At 37.1% G+C, this 22,193-nt stretch overlaps 3 protein-coding genes across 10 annotated transcripts in view; 2 read left to right on the top strand and 1 right to left on the bottom strand.

Moving 5' to 3' along the window:
• The window catches only part of Nuak1 (Nuak family kinase 1), a 21,127-nt gene extending 8,791 nt beyond the window's left edge, over window positions 1-12,336 (bottom strand). Inside the window, exons 1-21 of one of the 6 annotated variants that reach the window (XM_076409590.1) lie at window positions 11,935-12,336; window positions 9,589-9,696; window positions 7,499-7,577; window positions 7,316-7,436; window positions 6,510-6,727; window positions 6,361-6,457; window positions 6,154-6,309; window positions 5,760-6,072; window positions 5,077-5,704; window positions 4,829-5,018; window positions 4,691-4,711; window positions 4,117-4,332; window positions 3,885-4,057; window positions 3,541-3,761; window positions 3,328-3,486; window positions 2,993-3,270; window positions 2,827-2,932; window positions 2,642-2,773; window positions 2,462-2,585; window positions 2,279-2,406; window positions 1,722-1,888 (exon numbers count right to left, since the gene is read on the bottom strand). In XM_076409590.1, the coding sequence (XP_076265705.1) occupies window positions 1,722-1,888; window positions 2,279-2,406; window positions 2,462-2,585; window positions 2,642-2,773; window positions 2,827-2,932; window positions 2,993-3,270; window positions 3,328-3,486; window positions 3,541-3,761; window positions 3,885-4,057; window positions 4,117-4,332; window positions 4,691-4,711; window positions 4,829-5,018; window positions 5,077-5,704; window positions 5,760-6,072; window positions 6,154-6,309; window positions 6,361-6,457; window positions 6,510-6,727; window positions 7,316-7,436; window positions 7,499-7,577; window positions 9,589-9,686 (3,625 nt within the window). In that variant the 5' untranslated portion in view covers window positions 9,687-9,696; window positions 11,935-12,336. Of the gene's footprint in view, window positions 1-1,721; window positions 1,889-2,278; window positions 2,407-2,461; window positions 2,586-2,641; window positions 2,774-2,826; window positions 2,933-2,992; window positions 3,271-3,327; window positions 3,487-3,540; window positions 3,762-3,884; window positions 4,058-4,116; window positions 4,333-4,690; window positions 4,712-4,828; window positions 5,019-5,076; window positions 5,705-5,759; window positions 6,073-6,153; window positions 6,310-6,360; window positions 6,458-6,509; window positions 6,728-7,315; window positions 7,437-7,498; window positions 7,578-9,588; window positions 9,697-9,777; window positions 9,931-11,934 lie in introns of those variants that run through there. The other 5 variants (XM_076409586.1, XM_076409588.1, XM_076409589.1 and 2 more) reach the window with 5 other exon arrangements.
• Window positions 4,426-22,193, top strand: pcs (SH3 domain-binding protein parcas). Its single transcript, XM_076409605.1, has 8 exons — window positions 4,426-4,479; window positions 16,395-17,112; window positions 17,466-17,643; window positions 17,844-17,962; window positions 18,016-18,177; window positions 18,236-18,365; window positions 20,757-20,983; window positions 21,040-22,193. The coding sequence occupies exons 2-8, from the start codon at window positions 17,002-17,004 to the stop codon at window positions 21,223-21,225; spliced, it is 1,113 nt and encodes a 370-aa protein (XP_076265720.1). The 5' UTR covers window positions 4,426-4,479; window positions 16,395-17,001; the 3' UTR covers window positions 21,226-22,193.
• On the top strand, window positions 10,014-16,046 carry f-cup (leucine rich repeat containing flyers-cup). Of its 3 annotated transcripts, XM_076409601.1 has the most exons (12): window positions 10,014-10,240; window positions 12,967-13,253; window positions 13,414-13,604; window positions 13,671-13,874; window positions 13,943-14,066; window positions 14,126-14,298; window positions 14,350-14,492; window positions 14,552-14,755; window positions 14,812-14,955; window positions 15,015-15,203; window positions 15,263-15,448; window positions 15,501-16,046. In XM_076409601.1, exons 2-12 carry the CDS (start codon window positions 13,094-13,096, stop codon window positions 15,604-15,606), a joined length of 1,824 nt encoding a protein of 607 aa, XP_076265716.1. In that variant the 5' UTR covers window positions 10,014-10,240; window positions 12,967-13,093; the 3' UTR covers window positions 15,607-16,046. The 3 variants fall into 3 exon arrangements, with proteins under 3 accessions (XP_076265716.1, XP_076265718.1, XP_076265717.1); XM_076409602.1 differs by lacking the exon at window positions 10,014-10,240 and having other exon boundaries at window positions 12,964-13,253; XM_076409603.1 differs by lacking the exons at window positions 10,014-10,240; window positions 15,263-15,448 and having other exon boundaries at window positions 12,960-13,253; window positions 15,501-15,747.

The following is a 22,193-nucleotide window of genomic DNA, read 5'->3' as shown; positions in this document are numbered from 1 at the left end:
TGTTGTGACTATAAATTAAAATTGATGAACAACCGTACAAGCTTATCGTAATCTACAGAACTCGTACTACGAAAAATCATCTAGGCTAAAAGTACTTCCATAATGGGGCACAATCTACAATATGATAGAGTAGCAACCTGTTTTACCAACTTGTCCAATATCAAAAGATTTGTTTTCAAAGTGAATCGAATGTTGTAAGTTGGGACTTGTAGGGAGATTGTGCTCAAGTTAGCTTTTAGTAATGCAGTTAAATTAATTGCAAAGAACCATGTATTTGGGATCATAAATGTCAGTTGCGGGTCTAATAACTCAAGGCTTTCTCCTATATCTTCAAACTTAACATTTATACTTCTATGCGAGACTTTATAAGAGAATGCGCAATGTAGACAGAAGTTGAATAAAAATACAAGCCCAAACATTTATTAAAATATATTGTCAGTAAGAGTTTGTTGCCTGAACAAATTTGATAAATTATTAACATCAAAAAACTTCTAGCAATATAAATTGTAGCGAGTTGCAGAATGTTACCCCAGTGATGGCGTACCTTAAATCCATGTCAATCCTACTAGCTCAATTAGCGTCCAACACGCTTCAAGACGTGACAAGAAAGTAAGAATTATAATTAAATATCTACGGTTGTCAATTTTTTGTTTAAATCTCGGTAATATTTCTCCTTCATTAAGGCTCAAATTTTGGTAATTTGTCTACCTTAATTTAACCAAAAAACCAATCTATCTACCTCATACTACGCACAAAAAGTCGGACTTCTTGTCTCGTTCGTAAAAAAAGAAAATTTTCAAATCGCCAACAAAAAAAAACAGTGCTCTCTATTTGGGTAATAGAAAAAAATCATATTTAGTACACAAAGTGTGTGGGTACAAAAAAAACTACACTGCCAAGACCAGACTGTTAAGTTCATGGAAAAACATCCATGTTTCAAGTATAACGTGACCATCTGTTGGTTTATTTTGAAATAGATATAGACTACATTAAGAAACCGAAAGGACCTCAGACGAAGGCCGACTGGCCAACTTAGACCTTCCCATGTTGCCCAGCGTAGTAACTGTCATGTGTTGGTAATTTGATTATTTTTATAGAAATCAACTGTGGATCGATGTTACACTAAAGACTTACCAACACTTGATGCATTTAAGAAAAACACTCATGGTGTTCTTGATCAAATAAAGCCTTAAACTATCGATAATTCGTTGTAAAATTGTGTTAAGAGAATGATCCCAGTTAGTATCACCAATTTTACTGAAAATGTGGTCCATAAATAATCAAAAGATGTACTATGGTGGAAACAATGGTAGTGTAGTCTCGTTAACATATCAAAAAGAAACCAATGGATGTTCATCCTTTAATTACTGATATGTTTGTATCAGAAGGTTCCATAACGATTTATGGTTAAAAATTAGAATGGTGGTGCAGTGCAGCCCGTTTACTCTCAAAGATATGCTTTACAAAATGAAAAAAAAACTCACCCGATGGCTGTACTTAAACCGATTTAGCTAAACAAAACATGAAAATTTAAAAAAAATACAAAAGCGTTTAAAAACAGCCATCGTTCTGTTATACACGTAACAATATTCTATATATTCAATCTATAGATTCACAACACAAACGGATTCTACTTTAAAAGAAAAAAAGGATGTCATTAATGTATGGTAACTAATACGGGATATAAAAAAACTAAAATACACTTCGGAAGGTCGACTCACCTCCTCTGGGTATTCTCGCGGTGGCTGTCGCGGTATTGGTCGGTTCATTGAAAACCGTCTCGATGTCCGATGCCAGATCTCTGCTGACGCTTCTGCGCCACGGTATCCCCGTTTGCGGTAGAACGGTGGCAGTGGGACGACCGAAGGTCCTGCTCATCGACGAGTGTCTACAAAAAACACCCGATAAAATAATACGGGATACAGATTTTTCGTACGCTACAGCGAAAGATTCTGAGCGTCCCGTTCCGTAACGGCTCAAAAACTCTCGAGTTGGATCGGGTCTCGAATGAAAATGAAAAGACACTTTCTTGGGTAAGTTAAACCGACGAGTATACGACCAAGAAAATGTTTAGACACGGAACGGGATAGTAAAAGTTTAAAAACTACTTAGGAACCTACCAAATAAAGCTACAGCTCTAAGTATGACTCACTTACGTCACTCTTTCTACCCGTCTTCTGTACACTATCTGACAGTGAGTGCTTGCAAGAACAAGATGGACAGACCATGTAATTCGGTAGGACGTTTATCTCGAGCCAGGACCCAGAATATTACTCACCTTGTTAGAGGATGGTCCATTCGGTTCCAGAAATTGGTGCCATGATCGATGTGCCTCAACAGTCTCGATGCTGGGAAGCCGGGTCTCGAACCATCGTCCACGTTCAGATTCTTCGTCAGATCTCGGACCTAAAACGGCCAGAATTACCATCGATACACGACTAAAACACACTCAATAAAATACCCTGGACAACAAGGTTGAGAACAAGTTCTCCGCCGTTAATATTTCAAAACCATCATCGTCATCCTCCTCCCCAGAGCTCAGCGAATCGTTGTGTTCAAGGGTGGCCTTCTTAGGTCTGCTACTCCTGCAAATCCAAAATAAGCTTAATGACATCGATTAGCACTAAATGTCGGCACTCACCGAAGCCTGTGCATAGGACGGATGTTCTCCTTTCGTGAATCCTCCGTGTCGCTGTCTTTGCCGAAGGAACTGTGCCTATGGAGGGTGGAGAACGGAGACTCGTCCTCTGAATCCCGATCGTTGAGGAAAGAACTGGAAATGATAGAAAATTAGCGATCGACTCAAAATCGAGTCTTCAGAATTACTTCAGTCGTCGTGTACCCCATCTGCTCTTGCTTCTGTTTGTCATGCTGCTAGCGTTGCTCGTGGAATCGTTAGGTTCCAAGCTCGTTGCTCTGGGTGTTACATAACCTGCACATAAAACATATAATAAACTCAGATAATTAAGGACTGTGCCTTTTATGAACCTACCGCCTCCTTCAACCGCTATAGGAATAATATACTCCCTCGGTGATTTCTTGATGGGGTCACCGGTGGACGTGGTCGTCTCCGAATCGGACTCCTGGGTAGATTGCCTTGACAGACTACTTGTCTTCTGCGATATGTTCGACCTCTGCGTCTGGAAGGGTCGGGGCATCGGCGGTTTGGCGGGTGGCGATTGCACGGTGTCCTTGTGATTTTCAGTCTTCTCAAAGGATATGGGGATAATGCGCTCCTTGGACGATCTGTTGTCTTGGTATTCTTTCGCCCTAAACGTTACAGATTTAGTCGATAACACGTTCTATTTCCGAACATCATCGGATCACCTAAAGTCGACCATGGGAGTGGGCGACCCGACTGGTACCACGACCTCACTGCGTACTTGTGGAGGAGCCTCGACGTTGTGTGATGCCTCGGTGCGGAACTCCATTTGAGCTGGTTTGGGTGTCGGGTAGTTCAGTTGTATTTCCGCTTTTGTCGTTTTCCTGTTGAATAATGCAATTATTTACCGTTCATTATCGCGCACTAAAAAAATTAACCTTCTCGGCAATGTAGCGCTCTTCAGCGTAATCTCTGCGTTACTGGTTTGCGGTTCTTCAGATTTAGGTGGCGCAGGTTCCTCCACGACCTGCTTAGCCTCGCTGGTCACCAGTCTGTTTTCGTAGCAAGGCCTCACGAATGGTTTGGGACTCACGTTTTGGATTGGCGGGCTCATGGGCGCCACGGTCCCGATATTACCCGAAGCCGACCTTCCGCTAGCCTAAACAAAACGCCCCCGATTATAAACCCCAACTACAACACCGGGTTTCACATTGAAATGAACAAAACGAACGAATACAGTTATTAATGGACCAAAAAAAAAATGAAAAAAAAAGTTATTTACTCCAAATGGTACTGGTGGTTTCCGCATCATGCAAGGCCTAGATTTACTCTTTCTAGTACCCTCTTTATCTAACGCACTGGATATGATACTAACGGCATTTTTCACCTTCTCTTTTCGGTCGGCGTCAGTTTTCGGATCCTCTTCCGGCGCTTCGGGTTTAATGCTGATTTTGTCTATAAAGAAAAACCCCCTCAATCGGGAACATCTCCAGATAACTTGATGAACTCCTTACCGCGCTCATCGAATAGTTTGCCGAATTTGCGTTTTACTCCGGGTTTCTTACCGTCTTCTTCGTTCTCGACTGGTGGTTCCGACCTAATTTCCTCGGGTTTAGGCTTATCGATCAAGGTCTTCTTGGGTGCCGGAGATGTTTTCAGCTTCGGGGGAACGATGGAAGTAAGACTAGCTTTGCGCTCGAATTCTTTTTTGAAACCATCAACAGAAACGCCTACAAAGTTTAGTTGGAAAGTGAGTTTTCGCTTTATATTATATGGGAGACACTGTGATGAGTAACAATGTACATTAGTCAACGTGTGAGATAAATAACAACGCATAATAAAATGATGAAGGAATCTACAATTCCATATCCCAAAACGCATTTTAACGCATGAGGGTTTTGGGATACAGAACTGTGAGATTTAAGATGGTTTCTGCTGTGATGGTGAGAGATCAAACAGAATATTCCAGAGCTCATCACACTGATTCTAAAACATTTTTAGGAGTTGCAAACTAAAAGATGTACCTAGGCAAGAATGATCATGGTAATAAGTGAATGACTTAAGCGAAAATTTCTACAAGTCACATACCTTGTTTCGTAACCATGCTGTCTATAAAATAAAAAAAAGTTGGTATCAAACAATTTTGCGAAAAATTTGGATTGTTAGTGAAATAGTGTGTTGTGGATTTGCGGTTTGATGGTGGCTTGCGGTTGGAAACTGTTTTACCTGGTATGAGGATCCTTTTGGGTTTTTCCATGGGAGCTGGTTTCTGTTCGGTAGGACTGATTAGGTTCTGGAATTTTTCTGCCGCTTCAAAAATCCTTGATTTTCTTCTCTCTATTGGTTTCTCTTCGCTCTTTTGCGATTTTACTGGTGATTTTTCTTCTTTAGGTGTTGCACTTCCATTCTCTTTGATCTACATCAGAAAAAAATGTGTACATTGTTAGATATGTCTAAGATATGTAGATTATTACCTCAGGTTTCTCTTTTTCTGTTGGTTTTTCCTCTTCCTTCGTTACTTCTTTTTCCGGTTCGTCCGGCTTTCCTTTACATTCATTTTCATTCTTATCAGTCAACACCTTCTTTACAATATTCTTTTTCTCAACTTGTTTGTCGTCAGTCTTTTTGGTGGCTTCTTGAGCCTGGGACTTATTCTCCTTGTCCGCATTATTGGCCAAGTTTTCTTGACTGGGAATCTCATTTATTCCTTCTAATACTTTATTTCCCAATGAGGACTGAGTCCTTTTCACTTTCGACGCAACCTTAGCCTTATTGGCCGCGTTCTCCTTTTCTTTTTCTTTCTCCTTCATTTCCTCGATTACCTCCTGGCAAGCGGCGCCCTCGATCGTAGGTTCCACCTCCATTTCTTTGGATATGGTTTGGGTGAGCGATTTATTGAGCGGGGCCGCTTCCGAGATGCTGGCGTCTTCTTGCGAGGCGTTCTCATGAATCACCCCGTGTACCGAGATGTCAGCAACGGTGTTCTCCTTAATGATCTTGATGTCCCGGCGGGAGTCCAAGTTGGCTCGGTCGGTGCTCACGGTAGACTCCAATTTTCTCTTGGGCGCAAACTTCTCTTCGTTGATGAGATCCAATATTCTCCTTAAATAATGATATCGTTAAACTTGTCGACAGAGTTATCAAAAAAACTACGTACTTCTCCGGAGTGGAAAGATCCATCAGACTACCGACGCTCTGTGATCGCGTCGGCACCACCGTTTCAGTCTGTATTGGTTCTTCAGCTACGTCACCTGTGACCACCAGTTTTTCGCTCTCAAGCTGAGGTGCGGGCGGCGCCAAAGACAGCAACACGTCCAGCCTTACGGGGGTCTTGTTTGCAAGTTCCTCGCTTACCTCTAGACAATTATCGTCGTAGGTCTCGTTGACCCACCAGTGCGAGCAGATCTTCTCGATGTCTGCGCGTTTCTTGGGATTCACCGTTAACATATCGTGAATCAGGGGAGAAGCGGCTGAAACATCCAAATCAGTTAATCAGTGACGAAGCTACGCATCTGGAAGATAAATATTAGTAATTAATGATCATTACATACGACTGGGCTTGGCCGGTTCATAATAATCTCCCTGGGAGATTTGTTTCACCAATCTCTTGAAGTTGCTACCATCGAAGGGCATCGCTCCATACACCAGCGTATATAGAAGAACTCCTAGGGACCAGCAGTCAACTTCAGGCCCATGATATGGAGTACCTGAAAAATACAACATTCTAACAAGGGCGACAGAAAAGTACTGAGTGATACCTTTAACGATTTCTGGAGAGGCGTATAGAGGGGACCCACAAAAAGTGTTGAGCAGTCGTTGGTCATCGAAAACGTTGGACAATCCGAAATCTGCAATCTTCATGAAGTTTTTGATGAATAAAATATGGTTAGTCGTAAAATCGATCTACCTTGGCGTTGTTATTTTCGTCCAACAGGATGTTCTCTAGTTTTAAATCACGGTGACAGATCTTATGTTTGTGGCAATAGTAGCAGGCTGTGGCTATTTGCCTGAATATCCTTCTGGCTTCTTCCTCCGGTAGTACCTTCCTCTCTGAGAGGTAATCATATAACTCACCGCCCGCGGCGTATTCCATAACTAAGACCATTTTATCCCTATTCTCGAACACTATACAGAATATTGATCAGCTGTCACTAATATGTATACCCACGAATAATATTTTAATGTAAAATGGCAACAGCGCCTTTCTTTCTGTTATGTAAGTATATTATACTCCAGAAAAAGTAATACGGTTTTGTAATGTCTAAATATAAAAAAATATAATTTGATGCAAATAAATGAATTAAAAAAATTATGGGCGTTTTTAAACTTGAATTTCGTTAACTTGATTTGAAATGAACTATAGCCTATCCAATAAAACAACCAACGCACTCATTGCCACCAAAATATGTTACGTCAGTACGTTGCGGTGTTGCCGCATTAACTTCGAAACCGAAAAATTCTGTCTTTCTTTTTAACTAGGGTAAAATGAGAAAAAAAAATTATTTCTGAGATTAAAACGAATTTTACATGTTTACAAATTGTATTTGACAGTATATTCGACGTCACGTAAGATGTGCATTGGCTGTCTTATTGGAAGGACTATGCCATTCCCCAAACTTATTATCAATGCCAAGAAACAAATGCTCAATTTCTTGTGCTTAATCGATGTTGCCACATTACGTTGTTTTTCCTCAAACAATCGAAAATAAATACCTTCGTATATATGTATGATGTTGGGATGCTGTACCGAGGTCATTATCTGAATTTCACGCCGAATTCTGATGAGGTCCGCACCAGATTCAATTTTTGATTTCTTTATCGTCTTAATGGCCACCTATAGGCGGACGGGATAATTTTATAATGGGGGAGAAAACGACAACGCAACATTTCACTCACCTCTTGTCCAGTCTCTTTGTTAATGCCTAGCTGCACCTTGCCAAACGTACCCTGGCCCAATTTCTTGATTATATCAAACCTGGACAGAAATTAAATTCTATTAAAATACAAACAAGCCGGTAGCGTGGCTGTACAGCTCCGGAGAGATATATTAATTTAGCGTGATATATTATATATGTGGACAAGAAATAGTAGTACTTGAAATAAAATTTTTCAAAATATTCTCTTGGATATAATGTATTTATGTAGACGCTTCTTCCAGTCTTGGAAGAAGCAGTTGTTGATGCTATTTTCGATTCGATTTCAGTCTTCCCATAACGATGTTCTCAAAGCAGTTTTTTTAGTATAGGGAATAGCCAAGGTTCGACAGAGCTAAATCGGGCTAAAAGGGTAGTGGCAACCAATCATGTCTTGGAAGGAATGCATAATAAACATCACAATTGGCACGTCTTACTATTTTTTGACCGCTGTAGTAATTCAGCAGTGTCCGAGGTCTCTCTTTTTTCCCAGAATTTCAAACAATCTGATAAACTCAAACTACACGGTATTCAATTCAATTGAGACGTACCGATTTGTTTTTTTTAATGGTATGGGATGGGAGATTTTGATGGAGATATCGACGTCAGTAATAACGTCATAGGTCGAGCCTCTGACTCTAAAATTAGACCATAAACTAAAAATACGCAAAGGAAAAAAAACTAGGTAAATTACACCTATATGAAAAACATTCGAAGGTTGCTCATTATTCGCGTTTCACAATAACGTAGGTTAACGGTTTTATTGAAAATAATTTTCAAATCGAGAGACTGTTACTATGGGTAGGACATTAAGAAGGTCATAATCTAGCGGTGAGTCGAACTTATGAAAAAAACATTACAAAAATTCCAGATTTTTAGGGATGAAAATAACAATCTGACAATTCCTGATAATATATACAGCTTGTTTTTCTTTACAACTCATATTATTTTTAAACATACTATAAAATAAAAAGAGGGCATCGATGGGAAGCTATAATTTCAATAAAATAATTATAATTGATAAAAAATAACAAATTCTGATAAAAATCTACTTAAATGAATATTATTAATAAATGAATCTTGAGGGGAGGGGGGTAAAAAAAATTGAACTGGCAGCACTGCATGCCTTAAGTAATGCTACTGGTGTTGCGTGGAGATTTGAACGAGTCATAACGTAAAATTACATATTACCAAATAATTACATAAATACTAATATTAATAGCATCAATTATATTAATAATTACTAGAGCAACAGTTGTATTTCATCCCCTTTGTAATTTCTAATTATTTTAAGTTATTTTATCAGCAATTTAAAAAATCCCTAATTGGACGACTAACTTAAGCGAGCCTATTGTATTCGACAGCGACGTTGTTAGTGCTTTTTTTTGGGTAGATGACCTAGTTGGTATTAACAACATGAAAAACTAGCCGCATTGATCTATGGCGACTATTGGACGATGTCCAAAAAAACGATCCGTGTCAAAGTCCCTTGCCAAAAGTATTTAAAAATCGTGTTTTTTTTATTGTCATGCCCAACGATATCGTTATGTCGACGACTACTACGATCTGGACGGCTCGAAAAAATTTAAATCAATTACGTTCGTGTTTATCTTCCTTCGGTAATTGCGTCCTGGTATAATTAAATCGCTACACCCACAATTATCCATCAGCTAGTTAATTTCGGAACTTCAAAAAGATAATTTGAAAGTTTAATTGGAATTTAAATAAACGCCATCTGTTGACGCCGATATTAAATACCATCCACTGGTTAACTGACAGATAATATAAAACGTTGGAATTGTAAATCAGTTGCATTCGTATTCAATTCCAAAATAAATTGCAAATTGATATAACAACTCTGTATTATGCTCCTACTTTAAATTATATTTGACATTGCTAACATTTGACAGCTGTCATTTGTATTTTTTAATTCAAACTTACCTATTCATTATTTGAACTGAAATTAAACTTTCAATTTCACACTATAACATTAAGACCAAGTTGACAGTTGTCATTTGTTATACCTGACAGTGGCAGTCAAAAATTAAATTTTATGGAAAAACAGGTACCCACCTTTGTCTTAACTTCATTTTGTGATTGTGTTGTTTGATTCGTCCTGTATTCTCGATACCACTCATTATGCTGTTCACCGCGGCGTCTTCGACTCCCATTTTGAATTGTCTAGAAGAAAAAACTATTTTCGTTAAGAAAAACAAAAAAATAAAAACCCGTATAACACCCGGAAATGATAAAACGCATTACCCAAATACGTCAATGCAAGCTTTGACTTTTTTAAAAAAATGTTTGAGTTGACCATTGTTTTTCTTCCCCACTGACTGAGTATACAAGCTGTTAAAGTGGAAAAATTCCGACATGCTCAGGATAATATATAATACAGAATCGATATTCGCGGATTAACATGCAAATAGATCTATTATCTTATCGGAACAGTTTCTGTCGAGTACCATACGAGTGGCTTCACCGAAAATATACTAAGTGCATAAAGTGTTGGGGAGCCCTGCCGAAACGACAGGAAATATCGCATCAATTTATCATTGGAAACATTTAAAACAACATTAAATCGAAGTAAACAAACTTGCATGCATGATTTTTTAAGAGCTACGTATATACATCGAAGTTTTAGTACTATTAACAGCTAATATAACAGCATAGCTGTTCAGTTTATTAGATCCTATTAAAAGCCGTTTTATTATTATCATTTCGGGTAAGTGTAATTAAATAATTCATAATATACATTTAAATTTAGCTTAGACTTTTTACAATAGAGATAACGAATTTGAATAATTGTCAGACGTGACATTTATATAAGTCAATTCACGATATAAGATAATGTCAATCATGGCATTTAAAATTAATGTTTCAGTGTCTTTTATTGGAAAACAAATGAAACGAGATCCGAAAAGAGGCGGTAATCAACGCATAAACCGATTCTTTCGTTGTGAAGTGTTTATTTACCCTTTAACGTGCTCGGTTTGTTACGGTATTTCCGCTTAGGCTTTTTTTTAGATTTTTTATACCCAAGATTTATTTTCGGAGGAAGCTCTTCCCACAACTCTCGCTCAATAAATAGTTGCAATGAGTGAACTATTACGAAACGTGTCATGTCACATGTCGAGTTTTATTCTTATTTTTGTTTATTAACTTATTTTATTATTATTAATAGTTTTCTATATTACTCGGCTATCCGTGTTAAACATAAAAAAAACATAAATTGTAACAATTTAAAACGATAAATTGCTAGTTGTGTCAACTGGACATTACAGTTTTCTGTTTTAGTCAGAGAGTTAAAACGACATAAACAAAAACAAACATGCTTTTCAACTGTTAACTTATTTGACATTCGAAGATTGGGAAAAAATGTTACGGTATTCTATACGTTCTCGGAGAGGTTTTTGATGAAAAATTTATTGTTTGGCATACGTACGTTTTCTCGTGATTCACTCTATATATTTATAAGCGCTAATCGAACGTTTTCCAGAAAATTAGGTGGATTTTTCTAGGAAGTATCGGGCTGGATTAAAAAATATATTTTTAAATGGTTGTCCCGGGGATGTGGTTGACAATGACTGAATGATAAGCCATCCACGCTTCGAGAAAACGACGTCTTTTGTCTGTTAACAATCATCTACGAGTAATATCTCCGGTCGCGCCATCGGGGACGTGTTATTTGAGCGATCAGCTGTTTCTGACAGGTCGAATCGGCGGCCTGGTATCCTCACGAGAACAGATGTCGCGTATTCCTTTTACAGGCGGTGCGAACATCTGCGGGACTAGCGGAAAAAGACTTTCGGTAACGTCCCTTGGACACGCGACCTCTGATCTCGTTCTCTGCGAAAACAAAAGAGGAATTTGTCTCCGCCTATGTGGGCCATGGTTCTGAATCATACGGTCGTTTGTCACATTGCACCTTCGATGTAAACAAAAAAATGTACCGACAACGTGTGACCTCTAGGACAACTCTGAAAGCTTTCGATTTCGCCGGCGGTCTGTGGGAAATTCTGTTAGAATGCCCACAAACTTCTTAGGAAAAAAATACACGTGGGCCGGAATCCGATGTGGGCGGGGTAAAGACCCATTTCATTTGTCACGGGAGAGGACTGGGTCCGGACGGGATAGAAGGGAACCGCCTATCGTGCGATAAAAAATTCGGATGCACCATTCGAATAACGTTCTATTCCCGGCGGATGAGGGCACCCGATCGGGCACGGGAACCGACCAATCGCTCGATTAAAAGTTAAAATGTCTCCTAACCTAATTATAAACTAGGGTTTTTAAATATAGCTCTTTTGACGTCTTACGTCAAAAGGTTTTTGTTGATAAGATAATAATCGGGCAATCTCTTATCACGGACGCGACCAAAACTCGAAGCTACGCCGCCGACGCGACACAATGCATTACCTTAAATTATTCTAGGTAGGCGACGGAGAGATGTCCACCCAAAAGGTGCAAAATAAGGTATAAACACACTAAAAAAACTAGTATAAATAAATAAACTGTACAAAACACTGTCCTCCGCAACGAAACAGTCTTTTCCGTCGTTTAACACCTCACATGTTGACCAGCGTTATCGGAAAAACGGACATAACACACAGATTCACGGCAGTACGACGTGCGACGACCGCCATGTTTCTTTCTTGTGTTTAAAAATAGTGCGCGACATTGGAATGTGATTTTTTTTATTTTCTACGACGCGAGATATTATTTAGGCGATTTTTTCGCTCCCAATTAATAAAATCGACCTCATGTGCTCACATATACTCTATCGAACGATGCACCGTTAGCGTAAAATTTGTTATTGTCAGCATTTTTAGGGTCCGGTAAAATTCACCCCATCTAATTTTATATTCCCGCTTTCAGATCGTTTATTTTGTCCTCTCCCAAAACGATTAAATTGCAATATAAAAATAAATTAAATATACACATTTTAAACGAACCCATTATTTAAATACATTCTTATTTATTTAAATTTAATTATAATTTAAACGGCGACCTGTAAACATCAAAACTGTTTTCTGCCAAAGCTAACCTAACTTCACGACCAACTCTGAATACACTGCCCGACGTATATTTTGGATTCTTAAAATAGATTCGTACACTGAGCAATCTTTCGAATCGATCCGAAACTGTATACTGCGCATGCCTGAATCCTACGTTAGGTAAACATTTTGAACTTTAAAAACAATTGTCTCAATCGAATCAGTTTTATAAATTTTATTTAAAAATTCCTATATAGCATTTAAAATCCTCAATTTTTCTATGATCATCAATAGTGTAGAATCTAGGCATGCGTGAAAAACACTCAGCTTAATATTTAAAATAATTTTAATTTATTTAAATAGAAATAAACGTATAGTAAATAATTATATGTGCATTAAAATGTAAAAACTACTTTATCTAAAAAACTCATTAGATAAACATCTAGTATTTTAGTCACATCTCAAGGATCACCTCATTTTTTTTTTGACACATAGTCTGACAGTACCACAAAAATATTTACCTTCAAGGTAAAGGGTTATGTCATTTAAAATCGATATAGAGCGCGAAAAAGATTGACAAAATGGAAAAGCGTACACAAGTGAAAAGTCGTAGGAAAATGATAAGTCCGGTGTTTCACACACAAACAAAAAATGAAGACGAGAAACACCTTTCCAAAGAAATGATAAAAACGGTTAGAAGAACAGGCATTTTAAAGCTTTGTGGCAAGCATTTAGCGACTGGTAAGGGCATTGTATTTAACTATATTTCGAGATAATGCATTTTACGGTAGTAGGTCAAATATTTTCTTAGTACTAACAAGATTATCTTGGGTAACGTAAGTACAGCGACTTTAGATTACTGGTTTTAATAATAGTGCAAATATAGCCTGTATTATTCTAGTACCTGAGAAATTGTTTACTATCTATGATCAAGTAGATGAGAATGTGGTAAATTTAGACTTTAACCGGCAGGATAAGGAGGAGGAACTATGGTGGAATGTAAAACCCTTAATTCATTTAGATTTAAGTTCGAATGTTTTAACAGCCATACCTAGCAAAATAGGTATCTTTCAAGATTTAACTGTAGTGAATGTGAGAACATATTAAACAGTCAGGTTTAAACTATCTACGTTTATTTACTTTATTCAACATTTCCAGTTACAAGATAACTCCCTAACTATTCTGCCTGCAGAATTAATGACATTAACAAAATTAACTAAACTATTACTAAGCCATAATAAAATTAACACATTACCAAATGATATTGATAAACTTATTGAGCTCAGAGTATTAAACATTAGTCATAATATGCTTCAGCAACTACCAGGTTCGCTGGTGGATTTGGTTATGCTAGAAAAACTGGTAAGATACAATTAACTACTGGAAATCACTGATTTTCAGATTACTGATGGGACTTATATATATTTTAGGATTTATCAAACAATTTAATAGAAAGTCTTCCATCAGGAATAGGATATCTCGTCAGGATAACTGATCTAATTGCATCAAATAATAAAATAAAAACCTTACCTCCAGATATAGTGAATTTAAGAAGTAGGTGCTTTTGTTCCTATTTTCTGTTCAGAATCATATCATTGATTATGTTTTTTAAGGTTTAATGAAGCTTGATTTGAATAATAACAATATCAAGGAACTACCAGAGAGCCTTGGTGAGTTAAGAAAACTGCAGCTACTTTATGCCCAGCATAATGATATTGGAAAGATTCCTGATTTTACTGGTTGTGAGTGTTTGCTGGAAGTGTATTTTGGAAACAATTTCATCAAAGTAAACTTTATAAATCTGGCTTGAATATATCAAAAAACATGTTATTTTTAGGAGATACCTGTGGATTTCCATGAAAATTTGCTGCAGCTGAAAATCCTTGATCTCAGAGATAATCAGATCGAAGTAATTCCTCCAGAAATTGCAAAGATGGTTCATCTAACTCAACTGGATTTCACCAATAATGAATTGGCAGAGTAAGATGTGTCCTGCTGATGAAACAAGATGAACGAGTTTAAAATATACATTCTCCTAGGGTACCTGCAGCTTTGGGATTATTACCACACCTTCAATCATTGAAGCTTGAAGGCAATAAATTGAAGCAGATTAGAGGTGACATTATTCACACCGGCACTCAGAGAATTTTGCAGCATTTGAGGGAGAGGCTGAAGGAGGAGGATGTGTCTTTGGTCATTGATATCACTGGTGCTCCAAGTGATGTCTGTGTTTTCCCAGACCGGTGATTAATTGCTCTCATCATCAGAAGCGAAATACTCATGTAGTTAATTTTCTTAGATATAAAATGAAAAATGGAAATATCCTGAACTTAACCATGAGGAATTTGTCTGAAGTACCTGAAAATGTATTTAATGAAGCATGTGAAGCTAGAGTGGCTGTGGTAGACCTATGTAAGAATAAATTATCTACTGTTCCGGAGGGGTTAGCATTTTGTTGCATAGTTTCGCTCACAACACCTCACCAGCTTTTTGATGTTTCAGGTTACAGAAATTATCAGATTATCTCACCGAACTAAATTTGTCCGTTAACCATTTGAAGGTGGTACCAGATTTTGTGGCAAAATTTACCAAACTAAAGTTCTTAGATTTAAGCAATAATTCTTTGAGTGATCTACCCGATAGTCTAAGTGATATGGTTAGTTTAAGAGAGTTGGTGTTGTTCAACAACAGGTTAGTTGGCCCCATAGGGATCCTGCTGCTTTGTAAAATCATCAACGTTAAATTGTTAGGTTCATTAAAATTCCTCAATGCATTTACGGCATGGCCGGAATAGAAATATTGATGTTAAACGACAATAAGTTGGATGAGATAGATATTGAACAGTTGCTAAAACTGACGAGAATAACGACACTGAACCTGACGAACAACAACATAAACTTTGTTCCACCCCAGTTGGGAAACATGACACACATAAAGTATGTACCGAACTGGATGCATAACTCGACTGTACAGTTAATATGCTTTTAGGTCCTTGGAGTTGAAAGGCAACTCATTCCGGCAACCCCGATACGCTATTTTAGAGCAGGGAACGGAGTCGATCCTATCTTATCTACGGGATAAAATCCCCAGATAATTTATAAATATGGAATAAGATATAAATATATATTTAAGCTTCTATCATAGCGGTAGCTAAACCTTCATGTTTTGTTGTATTTGCAGTACAAAAACTTTATTTTTTCTTGTTATTTCTTCATTATTTTATATATCTTGTTTGTTGATATCGTGCCATAGCTATTGTTTGGATGCCGGAGAAAAATCACCTGCTTACCTGATTTATTAAAAATATTTTTTGTTACTAATTTGTTATACTAGTAATAAGTGACAGTATTTAACCAACTGAATCAATCTGAATAAAGCCAAAGAATTTTTTGGCGCTTTAGGTTGCGGTTCGGTTGGTCGTAGGCTTTAAGAATATAAATATATATTTGTAAACAAGTGCCAGCACAATTAACTTGTGAGTATAAACCCGCTCAAATGTAATTAAATGAAAAATAAATCAGTATTTTTCACAAATACATTTTCGTTATCTACCCCATTGGTACGTGCAGTACAATTTCGTAAATGTTTATTTAACATGTACACGGAATACGAAGGAAATGTCATCATAAATACTTTCATCTTCTCACCGAAGAAAACAAAATTCTCGATCAGTATAGAGATATCATGCAATTTTTACGTTAACGCAACGCTAAACTTAACGTTTTGTTCCAGTCTGGAATACAATATTATTATCGTACTTTAACTGCTAATAAAAAATTTTCAACCTGCCACTTACTAAATTTCAATTTATTACATATACAAAAAACTGTTGGGATTAATTTTAAAATCTGATAATCCGTTTTATTTCGTGATTCTCGATAGCTCCCTATTGACGTAGGAATCATGCGCGATGTGATGTCTTGTGACGTTTCCCAGTGCAAAAAGCAAAAACAAACCAAACAAATATATGTGACTGAGAAGCTTTGCTATTTTAAAAGTGCGCTGTGAACGTATTATATTAATTTCGAAGATGGATCGAATGAATAGTGTTAGCTTAATTAAGATTACGTGAATTCCGGCGCGCCAGTGAGAGATATTCTCATTGTGTTTGTTTACATTGTTAAAAGGCTTCGCAAATCATTAAAATTAAGGAACGTCACGGAATATTAATAGAAACCGAGGAATGAGAACGGAATTTCTATAACTTCCCAATAAGTACGAATTCAGTTTTCCAACGCCAGCGATTTTAAATAAACATTGCCGATGCGGGAAATTCGTCTGCAATAAGCGAAAAAAATTAGGTCATATAATTGTTGTATAGGTTGAGCACCTTTTTCATGGGTGATAAACATTTACAAAAGACGAGGTGTATTTAAATAACAATGCTTTGTAAGTGAAACAAATTAGCATCGTAGCTTTTTATACAATTTACGATACAAAAAATATTTGGCGAACTGAGAAGGAAAAAAATTGTTGAAATCCGCTAGATATGAGTGATAATGATGAGGCAGATTCAGAATTGGACCCAAGGATTCAGATCGAACTAGAAAAGTTAAATACAACAACTGACGAAATAAATAAATTAGAGATTGAATATGATGTAAGTACTAATTTATTAGTGTTTTTTAAATATTATTTGAGCCAATAATATCATGTTTTAATGGATTAAAAAAAAATTAATAATAATTTGTAACAATAAGTTATTAATAATATAAAGCTTTGTCCTTACATATCCCGCGTTTTAAACAATGTTATCATTATTATTTAGCAATATGGTGTAAAATAGCATTTATTATGATTCAGTGTTATTCATATGGTAATTTTAAATACACATACATTGCAATTAACTGTATTAAGTCCTTGACTATGTATTATATTAACTATTTGTATAACTTGAGGTTTTTATAAGTAACTTTTTGTTATTCCACGATAATTTATAATTCCTCATTTCAGGAAGCAAATACCACTTTTCGAATGCTGCTTAATGAGTCAACAAGGAGACTAAAATTGTTGACTAAAAAATTGGGAAGTTGCATAGAAAAGGCCAGACCATACTATGATCTATTGGAAATCGCAAGGAACCAACAGAAGGAATGCCAAGAGGCAGCATTGCAATATCAAAAAGCTAATGGTAAATATACAAACTATAACTTGAAATTATGAGAGTACTAGCTGAAGCATCAATGTTTTCAATGGTTGATGAAGCACATCGAAATTTACCACCATGACAATATTAATTTCCAGAAAACCCCTAACAAATAACAGATAAATAATAATGAGGATTGATTGAGTTAAGTAAATTTTGTAAATTTAACATCGATTCTCCTATAGGAATACATGCCGCTGCGAAGGAAACTGTCGCTCTGGCGGAACAACGTTTCCTGACTAACCAGCACGAGTGGCAGTTTGACAACGCCTGGCAGGAAATGTTAAATCATGCTACGATGAAGGTGCGTCGATACATATTTTCTCTCTTTCCTCGGTTAATCTCTATATGTATCAGGTAATGGAAGCGGAAACGCAAAGGGCCGAACGAGGCCGAGAACATCAGATTAAAGCGTCAGTTTACAAGGAAACCGAAGAACACCTGAAGCAGCTCGAAGAACGGCTGCAGAAGTTCATCGTCAAATCGCGGCCATACTTCGACGAAAAAGCTCTCTGTCAAGTATGTTACTCGCTCCGTGTCCCCTTGTTTGCTATTGATCAATGAAGTTTCCTTTTAGGACCAGTTGAATACTCAAAAGATGCGAATCCAATCCATAAAGCAGGAGATCATCAAGACCAAAAACTTTTATTCGCAAACACTCAAAAATCTCGAAAAAATATCCAACGAAATTCACATGAAACGACAAGGTAGGTTTTGTATCCATCAAGTGCTCTTCGTTTTTTTAAGTTCCTTTCGGTATTCTGACTTATTCAAGCTAGGTATGAAGGTTATGATCGGGAAGGTCATTAGAATTATTAGATATTTGAGTTTTAGTGTTTATTTATGATTTTAAATGCTGAAATGATTTTCATTTGACTTAATCGGAGCTTCCGTCATTTTTATACACTATAATCTATAGCGGCATATTAATGTGTTTTTTTATCACAAACATATCCACTTTGTTTTTACGATAACAGACGTTTCTATACCACCTGTTACAACCTTGTCGGTCTTTTTTTATTTCCTCGGTTTAGATATGAAGGTTGTATAAACGTTAGGTCATCTGAATCATAACGCTTTTTAAGTTGTATTTTGGTAATAATAATAAATGAGGCACCAATATATTTTTAAATAATGTTACAGTAGTTCTACTCGCTGGTTATTTTAATAGTTACCAAGTTCATAATAGAGAAACCCTAGAATAAGCCTATATTTCACACGTATTTGATGATACCAGTGTTTGTAGAAGATCTCATAAAACTGTATGTTTAACTAACTGTTATTCTGTAGTGGAATCCAAAACCCTTAATTCATCTAGATTTAAGTTCGAATGTTTTAACAGCCATACCTAGCAAAATAGGTATCAAGATTTAACTGTAGTGAATATGAGAACATATTGAACAGTTAGGTTTAGACTACGTTTATTAACTTTATTCAACATTTCTAATTACAAGATAACTCCGTAATTATTCGTCCTGCAGAATTAATGACATTAACAAATTTAACTAAACTATTACGAAGCCATAAGAAAATTAACATATGACGAAATGATTTTGATAAACTTATTGAGCTCAGGGTATTAAACATTAGTCATAATATGCTTCAGCAACTACCAGGCTCTCTGGTGGATTTGGTTAACCTAGAAAAACTGGTAAAATACATTTTTCTTTGTTCTGGCCTAAAAACCAGGCGGTGGAATGCATGACGCATATCTGGTCGCGGAGACTTGCCTTGGAGTGACAAGTTGGACCGGGTTATGTAGGACTGCCTCTGGGCTTATCAATACACTAAACCGAAACCGCCTCACAGTTGACCCCTGTGGATCGCTACTGCATTAAATTTGGGGATATGGCACCTGCTGATCGGGCAGCCGTTATTGGGCACGAGAGCCCGGCGATTTTATTGATTCGCGAACCTGAGTTAACACACAACTGGATACTGTTGTATGGGGGCAAAAGTTATGACTGTAGCGACGGATGAGGTCGTTTCAGCCTGGAAAAGGGGGGGAGCTTGGTGGTGACGCGGTGCCAAGCTCCCAGCATGTCGACCAACTCGCGAACAAGCGCGTTTTCAGAAGAACTTGAGCTGAGTTGTCGTTTGTAGAATGATTGAGATATGAAGTGCTTGATTTCTGGAGTGTCAGTTTCCCTATGAATTTGATTATTTCTGACAAACCATGGAGCGTTTAATATTCCCCTGAGGAGCTTATTTTGGAAAACTTTAAGCCGTTTGACCTGGTTGGGTAAGCTGGTAAGATACAATTAACTGCTGAAAATCACTCATTTTCAGATTAATGATGGAACTTATATATATTTTGGAATTTAACAAACAATTTAATAGAAACGTCTCCTATCGGAAAAACAAAGTAGATATGCTTCTAATAAATAACACATTAAAAATCCCTAGCTACCTAGAAACCTAGAAAAATATATATTTTAAAATATAACACTTCACCAACAAGACACATGTTATTCTACCAATTCAATATTGGTGAAATTCAGTTCAGTTAGATGAACTGTCTTCGCAATTTTTATATACTTTAATAGTTCCAAGTTCACAATAAGGAAGGAAGCCATAGAATAAGCCTATATTTGACCCATACTTGATGATACCAGTGTTTGTTGGTGACTCGTAGAAGATAATTCCATTATGCCTCTCTCATAGAAGCCATTGTTCCTATTGTTGAAAAACTAGAACATTTCGATAGGACTTCGATAGATTCGATTTTCGTAGGACCCTCTTAGAAGAATAGGTGAAGAACGTCTGAACTAAACTCCCGGAGGTTCTGCGATTCATTATCGATATGTGTGACAAACTTCACTGTTCTAATTATTTTAGAATTCATAATATTTAATTATTTGCGCATTTCGTGGTGGCTCACCGCGCTTCGACCAGATTTTATTGCTTTAACTCGTGTGGCACCCATCCCCCTCTTTTTGTATCCAGTCTTTTCCGATCGAGATTAAACGACCTTTCAACAGTTGGGCTTTCCAGAGCGTGAAGTATCTTTGACATCTAGATTACCCGAACGGAATCGACACCTTTATCTGACCTTTATAGGAGAGCGTATCGTCAAAGCGTAACATTGATTTTTGTAGGTAAACAAATTGAGAAAGACATGCTAAAACGACCGAGGGAACCTGGTGTCGGAGCCGAACTAAATAGCACATTCGAGGAGACCCCTACACACCGGCCCAGGCATATGACCTCATTGCCGGACATTGCGGCCGAACTGGATCGGTGTGAAGTGTGCAGCGTCGCTACAACGAGCTCGGCGGTCAGCGAGAAGGATCCATCCGAGAACGTCTACGCGGATTTGGAAGAGGTACCTTTATCCACTGTCCCCTAAACCACGCGAAGTGACGCGCGCTTTTTGCTTAGGTGAAGGCGATACTGAGAGACATGAGCTTGAGACCGGATAACGCAGAAGGCATGAACGAAGAGGTTTTCGTTTCGGAATTGCATATCGGTAACATTTCCTCGCCCAACGAATTGAAGTCGATGTCACCGCCACCACCACCTCCATCAGTGGATACAGCTAAATTAGCTATCGACAAAACATCGTAGAATGGCTGGGGCGATCAGTAGTAGTTCATTCGTGTAGATAATATGTACCTTTTTCTCATACGGCTTTATATATTTATATATATTCGCGCGAGAGTAGTTTAATCTCTAACCTAATCTAACATTATTTAATGTAAGTTCCATGTTTTTGTTGAGTATCAGAGTCAAAATTTATATATATATATATACACATATATTTTCTGTTGGTTGACAAAATGTACAAATTAGTTTTTTTACAGCTTTAAAAGCGAGAGGATATATTTTTTATTTAATTTTTGTGCTGTTTATAGAGTAAGATAATCGATCATATACGGTAAGCAAATAGGCAATATAATTAAGTGGTTTAACCAATTGATTGGCACCAAGATTCAGAATCTTGCGGGTTTTGCGTGTGACGTCTGTTGTAATATTTATTTATCTTTTATCGGTGTGGTAAGACTGCACGTTTCGATATTATACTGATGAATTCTCGGGATACAAAATCTCTGTCTTGCCTGATGATGTGGTATTATTATAAATAGAGAATAATTGTTTCTAAAGCATCGTAGGAATTGAAGTTTAGTTGAGTTAGTAGAGCTGGCTCTGACCTGAGTGGAAGGGTATCGGCAACTGATTATTTTTTTATTAACATTATTTAAACAAAAGCACCTGAATTAGTGATGGGTTAGTGTACCAAGTGCAAAACAATAATTATGTAGGATGAAGATGTGCTTGTATAGAGAGTGATAACATCAGGATTTGTTAGCGACAAGTATTTTGGTATTGCCTTATTTGAAGGGTGAACCATCAGTTAGTTGATTTTACTGTTCTCGAGCTGTGTATTTTAACATTTCAATAGATTATCATCAATCAATCGAGGGTAAATCAGAGTAAAGGATAAAACTTACTGATAGTTCACCAGTTAAAACAAAAACGGATGCTGAATGGTTCTGTTAACTGTTATCCTACAAAAAATAAAACACTGAATCAAA

The sequence above is a fragment of the Rhynchophorus ferrugineus genome, unplaced genomic scaffold, assembly GCF_030347505.1.
Source record: "Rhynchophorus ferrugineus isolate W39M unplaced genomic scaffold, kcgeb_rfMv2 rfM7, whole genome shotgun sequence".
In the NCBI taxonomy this organism is placed as follows: domain Eukaryota; kingdom Metazoa; phylum Arthropoda; class Insecta; order Coleoptera; family Curculionidae; genus Rhynchophorus; species Rhynchophorus ferrugineus.
This window is presented reverse-complemented; position numbering and strand designations above follow the sequence as displayed.

Excerpts from the sequence above, each read along its gene's own strand:
- f-cup (XM_076409601.1), top strand. The coding sequence starts at position 13,094 with ATGGAAAAGCGTACACAAGTGAAAAGTCGTAGGAAAATGATAAGTCCG. Across the intron at positions 13,605-13,670 it reads AAGATTTAACTGTAGTGAAT|TTACAAGATAACTCCCTAAC; the intron begins GTGAGAACATAT and ends CAACATTTCCAG. Across the intron at positions 14,493-14,551 it reads ACCAATAATGAATTGGCAGA|GGTACCTGCAGCTTTGGGAT; the intron begins GTAAGATGTGTC and ends ACATTCTCCTAG.
- pcs (XM_076409605.1), top strand. The coding sequence starts at position 17,002 with ATGAGTGATAATGATGAGGCAGATTCAGAATTGGACCCAAGGATTCAG. Across the intron at positions 17,113-17,465 it reads AATTAGAGATTGAATATGAT|GAAGCAAATACCACTTTTCG; the intron begins GTAAGTACTAAT and ends TCCTCATTTCAG. Across the intron at positions 18,178-18,235 it reads ACGAAAAAGCTCTCTGTCAA|GACCAGTTGAATACTCAAAA; the intron begins GTATGTTACTCG and ends GTTTCCTTTTAG.